A 12,500-nucleotide genomic window follows, 5' to 3' on the forward strand; every position below is an offset into this window, starting at 1 on the left:
TCCACCTCCACCTCCACCTCCACCTCCACTTCCACCTCCACCTCCACTTCCACCTCCACCTCCACCTCCTCCACCTCCTCCTCCTCCTCCTCCTCCCCCTCCACCTCCTCCTCCACCGCCTCCTCCTCCTCCTTACCATCGCGTATTTTCCCCTCTCATGATGTATGTACTTCCATCCATGCGGTTAGAGCGATCATTTCATTTCATTTCATGACGACTATTAAGGTAGATCCCAGTTGGACCAGACGACTTGAACGACCAGGTCTTTTAGTGGCAAAATAACAAAATACCAGCTGGTGATTCGAGCAATTAGTCACCCTCAAAAACAGCATCTGGTCGTTTCTAACAACTACCCTAACAGTAGTTATCCGGCCACCGAATGACCAGTTAGGCGCTCACAGTATGTCGTTCTTGAATTAGGAAGAAACGACCCGAAACGAGCGAGGAAAAATTAGTGTCTCAAATGTAAAAGAAATCACCAATAAATGAAAAGGAAAAAAATATAGTCATTGTAATGATGATGATGATGATGATAATGATAATGATGATAATAATGATAATTATACTAGTAATAAGAACAAGAATGACTATAATATTATTTGTAACCAAACAATGATAACAGACGAATGATAAATTATCAAAATAAGTATATTACCTAAAATATATAAAAAAGTAAACAAAAAAAAAAAGGAGCAAGGGGGAGGAGCAAGACAGTGTTATGTATTCTGCGACGGCGGGATAACGTGTCAAGCGGTCAGGCAAGACGTTGAACTATCCTGTCTAATAATGACAAGGCTGGCTCCTATACGTGATGTTTCGTGACGCCGGTAGATTTTAGCGAATTTAGTTCAAAGTTCATGCCTTTCAGACTTATGCTCAGTTACACTTCGTCTTAATGTCAGCTGTATTAGCCTTGATGTGTTCCAATATTACGTGTACAGGGTCTTGGGTAAGAACTTATTTTTTTTGTGTGTGTTTATGACTAAGTGGCTAACTGTTTCCGTTTAAGTGGGTCTTGTATATAGTTCACGAACAGAATGTGTGGCCTTGTGAGTTAATTTCGTTATTGTGTGTGTGTGTGTGTGTGTGTGTGTGTGTGTGTGTGTGTGTGTGTGTGTGTGTGTGTGTGTGTGTGTGTGTGTGTGTGTGTGCGTGCGTGCTTGCGCGTGCGTGCTTGCGCGTGCGTGCGTGCGTGCGTGCGTGCGTGCGTGCGCATCTGTGAGCCAGCGTGTGCGGATTCACGTGTTTAGATTCTAAGACATTAATTCGACCTATTGAATCCGCAACGGAAATGGATAACACGCACACACCCAGCACTTAGCTCGGCCATGAAGCGAACAAGGCCAAGTAATTGATCTCCGCGGCAAATCGGAAAGCTTCCATCGTCCTTTTTTCAGTGGAAGGTACACAAGACAATACCATTCCCCCTCTTCTCCCCTTCCCTTCCCTCCCCCTCTCCCTGGCCCCTCTGTATTTCTTCATCTCCTTCCTCTTCCTCAGGTCCCTTCCATTTCCCCTTCCCCTTCCCCTTCTTATCCTCGCCTCCCCCCCCCCTTCCCCTCTCCTTAGCCCCATCTTCCACTCCCTCTTTTTCCCTCCCCATGGCCCCTTAACCTTCTTCCCCTTCCCCTCTTCCTAGCCCCTCCCCCTTCCCTTCCCTTTCCCATTTCCCTTCTTTATCCTCTCCTTCCCCTCCCCCTTTTTTTCTCTTTCTCTTCTTCATCCCCTTCCCCTTCCTCTCCTCCCCTGCCCCTCTCCCTGGCCCCATCGACCCACATGGGGAAGTAGCGTGAAGGCTGCCGGGGTAGGGGGTGGGGGTGGTGGGGAGCTTCGCACATGCTGTCTTGATGAGACTTCTGGGACGGCGAAAAAGGGAGGGGGGGGGGTGGAGTCGGAAATATTTATGTGGTTTTGTGTGTTGTGCTTCTTACTACGCTCGGAGAGAGACGCACTTGCAAGCACGGACGGACGAAAACGCAAACAAAAAGTATAAGCACGCGCGCGTATCTCTCTCTTGCACACACACACGCGCGCGCCAGCATATAGACAGACAAGATGCTTGCACCTCAATAGCGTACTAAAAATTACCATGAATTATATAATAACATGGGAACCCTCTTACATCTAACAAGGAAAAAATCATCCTAATTTAAACCTAGCCCTAATCTAAATGGTATGAATCCTTATGGACTTAGTTGAATCTTGCGTGACGTCATCCTTGTCATGTCATATTGCTCCGCCTCCGCCCCTTCTATTTGATAGGATGTATTTGCGACCAAAATATTTTTTGTATGTAATCTACTTCCTGTCCTAGAGTGGTTGTCAGGCTCTTGTTCGGCCTTGGAGGAAATTGCTGTATTTTTTTTTTTTTTTTTTCTTATTGGCGATGTGTTTGTGTTTGTTTTTTCTTGCATTCTGGTATCTGTTAATTACTCTTCGCTTGTTTTCCTTTCATTTATTTTTCTAATTATTCTCAGTATCTATTCGGAGCAGATTTCGAATCTCTATATATGAGAGACCAGAGGGAAATGTCATTCTAAAAACATGATATAAGTTCCGCAATGACTTTCGTTGACAATAATCTTTCTTGTTTAACCCCAATTGAATTTTATATGTTTCTTTCAATTGAAAAAAACACATAAAATTCAATCAGTCATGATAACTGTAAACAAAAATGGTTTCCAGTACACAACAGGAACTGAAAATATAGGTCTGCAATATACTCTTACATGGTATTTTAACACAAATAAAATCGGTCATCATTTATACTGTTACATATTACCAACGGACATAAACAACTCGACCCAAATAAAACACAACAATGAAACCCGTTTTCAATATACTCTGAACATGAAAATCAAACACGGTACCAGTAACCAAACATAAACTCATTTCCAATCTACTGTTACCTGCTCGTCGACCTAAACGTTTCAAGTCACGCTCCAGATGAATAACGTTCAAATAACGTTTTACTTGTATTTTTTTTTTTTTCTGTTTTCTTTGGTGAGCGTGAAAATCAAAACGCCAGTTCAACAATCCGTGGCGAGGGAACTGTTGAGTCAGTCAGCACGTGGAAATGCTGTAGTGCCATTTTGGAAAGTGGATGGTGTTCAGAAAGAGGTAAAGTGAGAGAACTGAGGGAAATTGATGGAGGGAGAGAAAAGGGGGCGAAGAGAGACAGAGACAATGACAGAGAAAGGGGGTGGCTGGGACAGAGAGAAACATGAAGTGAAATGAGTGATAGAGACGGAGAGATGTTAAGAGTACTACAATATGAGTCGTTTATCAAGGAAAAGAAAAATCATTCCAATTATCAAAAGAAAAAAATCGCTTTAAGACACTCGTCACCAGAGGTAGGCCAGTGATCCGTATGTTGATTCTGCTCAACAGTGCCGTTATCTAGCCAAGTTTTGCGGTTCAGATATGTGCTCATGCATCAGCACAATCAGCCGTTTTGTTTAGACGTAATAGATTTTTAACTCGGCTTGGATGTGAACAGAGGAAGAATAATGACTTTGTTTCTCTTGGTCATGTCAAGGGAGTTTTCAAAATAGTATCAGAATGAAAAAGTTTTCTATATTCATTTCACAATGCCACTCGAATAAGTCAATCACTGAAAAAGAAATGGTTTGAAATCATCGAAGGGATTTTTTTTTTTCTCATAATTCAATCATTAAAACAAAAACAAAAAAAAACGATCGCTTTCAGTGATGGGTTTGATCACCTTTCGTGTCCATCGTGTGAATGGCTGGGAAACAGAGCCTGGAAAGAAAGAGGCCCATGATTTGTCACCAAATTGAAAGAGAAAGAAATGGAATCCACATGACAGAGAAATTTGGCTTTCACTTAGAGTCATCCTACGCCTCTCGTTAAATTGTATGTTGTCTGCTAGATTGCTGGTTCTGTATACATGTCAGGGCCACACCCTCACTCTCTGTCTGTATTGGCTATTCAAGATCTATTTAAACGGGGTGAAAGTCGGCATCGGTATCGTCATCCCCGAACTACGATATATTTCTCTCTTTTTTCCTTCGCCATGGCCAAGCGGTTCAATATCTTTGAAAGTGTTGATGTTCAGGTTAACCGTGACCGACTGGCTTTCTCGGGCAAGGAAATTCTCGGTGCATGCTTCATTCCCGTCGACTGTAAATGGATGTCCGAGCGATTGGGAAACAGCCAAATCCCAGTTGGAGATGGAGCTTGGTTGACGAGTTTGCACATTCCCCATGCTAACCATTAGGCAAACCAGAAGAAACGGTACGGAAACTAGTATTTTACCAGCGGGGACCGAACTCCATTCCGCAAAGTTATGAGATTGCAGAGAGACACCCAGCGTCCACTTGGATTCCACTTAAACGGCCTTGTTATGAGGTAACGTGGCCACTTTGCCCGGCTTTTATCATTTTCGCGGCGGCGTGAGAAGAGGCAGACCCCGAGAAGCCTCACCCACTCGCATGCCAATCCCCTAACGTCATCTGGTCTGTGTTAACTCTTTTGTGACACATTATTCACTCCGCTCTTCATCTCCGTGTCTTTCAACCGTCGCCTTTCGTAGTATTTAAAAAAAGATAATAGAATAGATTTGTTTGTTTGGAGTCACTTGTCAGGGTAGAGAGGCAACAGGATCTCGGATTCCGTATTGAAATTTCGATAGTGTTCAAAGTGATGACTGGTCCGGGATCTTATTGAATGATTTTGTTATGATTGACTGATTTATGGACTGTCAGCCCATTTAACTTAAATAAAAGAAAGTAACTGTTGAAATCAGCTATGGTATTGCGAAACCTGTCATAAGTATATTATAATAAAACGATTTTCACAGACTTCAAATCGAAGGGTACTCAGCGCTGTTACTCCTTAAATATCGGGGGGGAGGGGGAGTACATCGGTAGTTCTAACATAAATGAGTCAGTGCTTTCACAGAAGAATAAATGAAAACGTAAAAATAGCCACAGTATCACAAACAACAGATCCGCTAACGAGAACCCCTTTTACTAGCCAGACCTCCCCCCCCCCCCCCTCAAATGCCCTACCCTTTCCCCCTACAGTTTGTCAGACTTGAAAGTTGACACGGACCAGCCCACCACAAGGGGTCTCACGGGGTAGGCGGGGCTGGGTATCCCCCTCTCCCATCCTCTCCCCTATCCCCTCATCCCTGCCAGACTCCCCTCGGGCCCCCCAGCCGGCTGGGTATCCCCCTCTCCCCTTCCCCTCTTCCCTGGTGGACCCACTCACCCTCCCGGCCCCTACACTCGAGACAGGTCCTTTCGATAAACAAGTCTGCTCCTTGTTGTGACGACTGACTACTGAATTTAAACCACGTGTAAAGGCAAAGTACGTGAATACTCCTTGAGATGGCAACTTTAAACGATAAATGGTAGCTTATTTTGCATCAAGTGCGTCCCTGAAATGGTACTATGACACAGGGCAGAGGGAGGGTCAATCTAGCTTGATTTGACACTTTGGTAACGTAACAAGGCCGTGTGTAACGGTGATAGTGGTGTCATGTTGACTGTATAGGTCATTTACCTGGAATTTAAGACTCGGTTAGTGAAACGCTTTCCGGATGCTAATAAGGAATTTTGAATATACATTCAGAAATGTAATTGTTCAGTGCACGCATGCGCACACACGCACACGCACACGCACACGCACACGCACACGCGCACGCGCACACACACACACACACACACACACACACACACACACACACACACACACACACACACACACACACACACACACACACACATACACACACACATATACATATATAGCATTTCGATTCTGTCTTCGTAATGGCAATAAACTTCTCATTTTTATTCGTCACGCTTTATTCATGAAATAGAAGAAACGATTTTGTGAACCGTATCATACACACGGATATGCACACACACGCGCATTTGCACACGCATGCACGCACCTACACTCACACGCACACGCGCGCGCGCGTACATACACGTATTCATGTATATATGATGTATGTAAGTGTTGAGATTTATATAAGTCTTTGTCCATCCCAGAGATTTGAACGGATACGAGTGTCACGTGCGGTGGTGCCACGTGACTGAACACAGGAATGTCTTGTAGTTACGACTTTTCGCTGGTTTTCCCGCAATTTATGAGTGTGGTTGGGCTATATTTCTCTTCTTGGTAGAATAGCTAGAAAGATTCAATATCGACAGTAACACATAGGTGAGAACATTCATCAGTTCACAATATTATAGATTAAATGGTATGAAACGGAAATAATAGAATAAAATTAAATAAAAAACACAACCCACAACCAAACAAAAACACAAAAAAACATACGACCTTAGAACAACGAACTAAATTACCCCACCCCCACCCAATCAATAACAGAAACACCCCTTCAAAATGTCACAAATCAAAAAAAAAAAAAGAAAAAAAAATCAGTAGAGGTTTGGCAACGGCGCGACGCGAGAGGAAGGTGAGCACCCGCATTACCTTTTCTGTCTCTCGTGTTCCAGCGGTGACCCTCCAGTTCCTCCCCTTTTCTCGTGTTTTAAGCGTCCTATAAGACAGAAATTGGTCGCGATTATCCGAAGAGAGGAGAAACGAGTGACGTGTTCTACGGGGGGAGGGTCATGTGGGTGTCGGGGAGGTCGTGGGAGGAGGTGGGCGTGGTCTAAAGTGTCGAGGTGTGATTTCCTGGGCGTGATTTCTGGCCCTCGAGGAAAGGGGCTGGATTGGCGTGATTTCAAGGGCGGGCTGGCGGGGTCTCGCTGGAGTCTGAAGTGTTATGTGTTATGTTTTGGAGCTTATTAATGGGGTTGTGCAGGCTGTTGATGCTTCTGAAGATGTAGTGAATGCTGGGTTGACGAAAACGGATAATTAACTCCAATGAAAAGTTTCATGTCTTGGATCTTCAACTTTACCTTAAATATTTTGTATGTGGTGTTATGAAATAATTACACATTATATGCAAACAGGAAAACAGTTGATTTTATTCACAGATAACTATAATGTAAGTAAAGCAAAAGCTGACATGTGACATGACATTGCATTGCAAAATTGGGAAGAAATCCTACATCTAAAACACAGGTGGTTTATTGATGAGATATTACTTCAGAAAATGGAAATTGTTTTTAATTATAAGCCAGGTTTATCCATAAGATGATAACTATAGTTAACATGTGTTGATAGCAATAAATGGGGAAATTGTTATGTTGCTATATAGATAATTGTATTCATGATTGTGAGAAAAAATGCAAATGCTGAGGAATTCTATATAAAATGGGCTCAGAGATTAGTTAATGACATTAATAGTTATTCTTTAGTATGAATCAGGTGTATGTGACTTTTTTCTGCTTTTTCTTCTTAAATTTTTGTTTTTGGAGATAATTTGTATCGTGCAAATATCTGATATTTTAATTTTTATTCTGGAATCCCATCAGAATTAATGGATAGATTACCTGAAAATAAACTGACCCAAACATGTTCAGTAATATAATAAACCAGCTCAAGCCACAAAAGACAAAAGACAGCAGACGAGGTCTATGGATCGCAGAATTCCCTGTCAAGACTCCCCACAAACTTGAGCCTCTCCTCGGTCAGCCTAAACTCAATCAAATCCCAAACCGCCAAAGTGTCCTCACAGCTGTTCACGTCACTCAAGTCACAGTCGGACAGAGTGTCTAAGATCATTTGGAATGAGTCAAGTGAGGCGAATGACAACAGTGGCAGTGATTCGGTTTCACCCGAGCCCAAAAAGTACCCAACTCTGCTAGAACAGTTAAAATGGCCTGTGCTGGTGAACAATCACAAATACTGGTTGCCCTACGTTAACAACGATAACCCAGAAGAAGAGGACATTGTGGAAAAGTTCATACGCGTCATTAGGTCAGAAGATGATGACGAAAGACCTCAGGAGACTTTTTATAATCATCCAGAGAGGGTAATGGCACGTCGAAGCAGAGAGAGGAGGGAGAACATTGTTAGGGAAATAACTTTTTTCGTCTTTTTTTCTCTTCTTTCTTTCTTTTGTTTTATTTTTTATTTTTCATTTTGTTTTCTTTTCTTTCATTAGAATAGGATATTTATAGATTTCACTTCAAGAAGTCCTTGTGTGGTGACAGCCAGACTTATCATATTAGAACATTTTTGTCTTTTATTTTGAGATGTCTTATTATTCTGCTGATATTGCATCTGCAGTTAGTCTCATATATGGATTTTTTAGACAGTCTTTGATTTTTTTTTTCATTATTTCCTCATGTCATTGATAGCTATTACTATGGTATTAGAGTATTCAAGACTGTACTCTGCCAAAGTCAATGAATGGTTCCTTGATATTTGTGTTATCCTCATTTCAGCGGCGCAATGACCGAGAGGAGATTCGGCGAAAACTGGCCATGGGGGTGGATGACGACCAGTTCATGGAGAGGCCATATCGCAAGCCATCACTACATTCCCGTTTACAGAGTGGTAAGTGTCCTCTTTGTGTCATGAATTAAGAGATGGTTAATATGGAGTATAATTAACCCATTGTTGCCAGGATTGAAAGAACACATGCCATATCCACTGTCGTTTTGTTTATTGATTGTCTTCAATTACTAGTCCTGCCTAGCTCACCTGTTTTCCCTTTTCCTTGATTTGCAGAAAGATTCTTTTTATATTTTTTATTCTTATTAGTATTGTTTATAACATTATAATAATTAAAATGCTCAACAACAATAATGACAACAATTATATTAATAGCATAAAAAAAAATCTGGAAATTCAACAAAAAGCAAAATCAGTCGAGGGCACAAAGAAAACAGTATTAGAGAGGGTGATTACCTGGTACCATTGGGTTAAACTTGGAAGTGGCAAAAAAAAGTAATTAATGAGTACAGAAGAATCTTTGTGGGAAAAGATAATCATGTTTATGATTACATAAACACTACAAACAAGGACACATTTAAAATCGATAAAACTTTCATAAAATCAACATAAAAGAACTATACAAATATGACAGATTATGACTTTGGAGTATGTAGATGATTGTAAAGATTTGGAGTAACCATGCATTTTACTTCTTCAGGTATGAACCTACAAATATGTTTCATGAATGAGACAGCCAGTGACTGTGAAAGCCAATGCTCAGACACAGAAAGTACTCAAGATAGAGAAATAGAAACAGATCGGGTCTCGACCACATCTTCAAACAGCAAGGTGTGTTAAAGTTTGTGTTTTTGTTTTATATTGAAACAGTTTTGGTGATAGAATTGTTTTTTTACTATTATTGTTCACTTTTTATTATCATATGTGGGTATAAGATACAATAATGATATTGTTATGCCTTAAATTCGGCTGTTTATTGATATTTACCAAACTAGCAACAAATATTAAGCATTTACAAAAAAAATTTACAGGCTTCAACTCCACAACCAACAAGGACTCGGACGTCAAACTCTGAATCTGATATTAGGGAGAAGGAGGTTGATTTCTTCGCACGGCAAGCACAGCTGCAAGCAGAGGCTCGCTTGGCGCTTGCACAGGCAAAGGAAATGGCCAGAATGCAAATGGAGATTGAGAAGCAGCAGAAAAAGAAGAGTCCCATTGCAGAGATTGTGAGGGAGAGCTTCCACAAGGTAAGTCACCGGAAGCATTGATTGAGATCCGGAGAAAACTGATTTCTATTTTGCGAAGTGTTGTTTTATTTTTGGTCTTGTCGTGTTACTTGTTTCTTTGGTTAATAGGTTATTGCCAGTGTATTTATTAATTCACATTGAGCATGGACCTATTTTTATTGTTACCTTTTTAAATAATTTTTTGAAGTGATATTCAGATTGGCCCTATCTAGTTAGATTAGATGAATTTCCAGTTTATAACTTACATATTCCATCTGTTTGTATTGCAGATTGGTGTGCCATTCCCAGACAGCAAGAGGCGAATCAGCAGGCAGATTCTCACAGATATGAATGTTGCACAGTTGCAAGTTATTGCAAATGACCTACACACACAAATTGAAAGTAGGTAGTTTGTTTTTCTTTTATTTATGGATATAATACAAGATCCTAGAATTATTATTTGCCAGTAAATGAAATATGTGATGAAAGAAATATTCCTTTTTAATGTTTGTTATAAAGTGTGAGACTTTATAATGTATGTGTGTCATTATTATTATCAACATTATTTAATATATCCTTTCAAAAAACAAAGATAATAACACAGTTCTTTTTTTTTTTTAGGCTTGAATGAAGATTTAGTCACTTTACTGATGGAGCGAGATGACCTGCACATGGAGCAAGACTCTATGTTGGTTGATATTGAAGATCTAACCAAACACATGTGAGTCCCAGCCTTATGAGGGAAAAATTTTCTCTTGTTTTTTGTTATTCAACTCTATAGAAGTTCCTTTCAAGTTTTTGGTTTAATATTACTGGATTGCTTATACACCCACATTTGATGCATTTCTCAGCATATGGCATTAATGAATTCATACGATAACTGCAGAAAAAGTTGCTTTTTAAATACACCGATTTTAGTATTTACCTGGAGTGGATTAATTGCACATTTAACAAATTTTGGTGATAAATACAAAACTTACTCAGACTGAATCCAATATTCCCAACAGTGGCGCCAAGGAGCTGAGCCTCCAGCGATCAACAGACAGCAAGGATGAAACAAAGACGTCCTGGACCACAAGCCCAGCCCCAAGAAACAAATCTAATTCGATGAGACTAAAGATTAAGAAGTAGTTTGATGGTCCACCAGCCTAGCCGGTGGCAGCATAGGCAGGTTATTCAATTCCTATATGTCAGTGTACTGATCAACTAGCCATTATTAGCTTGGTGGGTTGTCCACAGAGAGAAAGGGAAATAGTACTCATGAATAGTGAGATTGAAATAACCATCGTCTACTGTGCTAGTTCTAGAGTTTGGACTGTCAGAGATTTTATCATTGAACAGGGGGATGATTTCAACAGTCATTTTCACAAAAGTGAGTGAATGATCCCAGTAATATTAATATGATAGTTATTTTATAAAAAGTTTAATCGCTACTATATCATCCAACTGATTAACTTTGAGCAGCTGTATCTTTTGTATTCAAAGTTTTCTATTTGTTGAATAGGTTTTCCTTCTGGCAAGTGGTTACTAGTTTGCAGGGTTATATATATATATATATATATATATATATATATATATATATATATATATATATATATATATATATATATGCATGTGTGTATGTATGTGTGTAAAACATAATATATAATATATTATACATAATATGTAATATATTATATATGATATATATAATTATATTATATATATATTTATATATATATATATATATATATGTAATTATATATGTGTGTGTATGTATGAATATGTGTTTTTCATTTTATTCAAAAAGTTCTGTTGCTTTAGCTGAACAGTCAAAGGATACTTAATGTACATGATTAATGTACTCTCCCTCTCATGGTGCTGTGATATCACCCCCTTGTTAGGTTGTTTTTATGTAGGTATGGTCAAGTCAGCTTTTATTTTTGGGAATAAATAGGTAGGATATGTAGTAAATACATCCTTGGAAGAAATAGCGAGGTGAAAAGGGATGTCAGCTTCCTTTTCTGCCGAGATCTCTTGACCTCATTTTCACTCTCTCTCTCACTCACTTTTGTATTTTCCTTTACTCTCTGTATTGATATTGTAGTGGCTACCTTGTTTTTTTATATTATGAACTTTTTCACTTCCTAAACTGACATACAGGTACCTCTGCAACATTGTAGCGTTTATTTAGGAATCTCTGAAATAGTACAGTTTTAATATTCTTTTCTATGAGCTAAATTGTCGTATAGCCTACTGCAAAATACCCATGTGTAAGAAATAGCTTCTGGCTGTACAGGGCAGAAAATTGTTAAATCTTTTTTTAGAAATAAATAACAAAATCTGAAAGGTTATTCCTGATATACTCACAGCAGTGGATACAATGTGATGTGGTTGTGTAACCTTATTTATAAAGCAGGACGGTTGTTGGAGGTCTTGTCTCACTTTATCATTGTTATTATTGCAATTTTATTTTACTTTCATTTATTTTTATTTCATTTTTCTGATAAAAATTTTCACTATCCATCACAATTAGGAAGAACTGTACGGTTGAGAGGTACAAAGTTTTTGTTGCATCACTAAAGCCAAGGGACTGAATTTTTAAAGAAATGTGCCACATGTTCCCTGGTGTCATAGATGATGGCAAGGAATGTCTGGCATATGAAATACTCTACAATTGATACTTGATGATAAATAGTTTAGAGACACTGCAAACTGAATTGAAAAAAGAACTTGCATATGGACATATTGTAGCTCAGATTTGGGTTAGAAGAAATATTAAGCCATGTTCTTCTATGTGTAATATCCTAAGAAGATTACACTTATCATCTCAGCATGCATTCCAATGTCCATGTGATCATTCAGTGTTTCTTTTCCACACAGTATACTTGAGAACTGGTTTTAGATATAAGAGTCAAAAAGCAAGTAGAAATCTCCTTTTAACTAAGG

General features: G+C 39.4%; 1 protein-coding gene across 4 annotated transcripts in view; it reads left to right on the top strand.

The window, feature by feature from the left end:
- LOC125033333 (schwannomin-interacting protein 1-like) overlaps nt 1–11,127 on the top strand; it is a 172,274-nt gene extending 161,147 nt beyond the window's left edge. For all 4 annotated transcript variants that reach the window (XM_047624740.1, XM_047624742.1, XM_047624739.1 and 1 more), the window contains 6 exons: nt 8,334–8,445; nt 9,044–9,174; nt 9,375–9,593; nt 9,863–9,974; nt 10,194–10,293; nt 10,580–11,127. In XM_047624740.1, the coding sequence (XP_047480696.1) occupies nt 8,334–8,445; nt 9,044–9,174; nt 9,375–9,593; nt 9,863–9,974; nt 10,194–10,293; nt 10,580–10,703 (798 nt within the window). In that variant the 3' untranslated portion in view covers nt 10,704–11,127. The remainder of the gene's footprint in view (nt 1–8,333; nt 8,446–9,043; nt 9,175–9,374; nt 9,594–9,862; nt 9,975–10,193; nt 10,294–10,579) is intronic.
- Nucleotides 11,128–12,500: the final 1,373 nt, after the last annotated feature.

This window comes from Penaeus chinensis, chromosome 16 (genome assembly GCF_019202785.1).
Source record: "Penaeus chinensis breed Huanghai No. 1 chromosome 16, ASM1920278v2, whole genome shotgun sequence".
In the NCBI taxonomy this organism is placed as follows: Eukaryota; Metazoa; Arthropoda; class Malacostraca; order Decapoda; family Penaeidae; genus Penaeus; species Penaeus chinensis.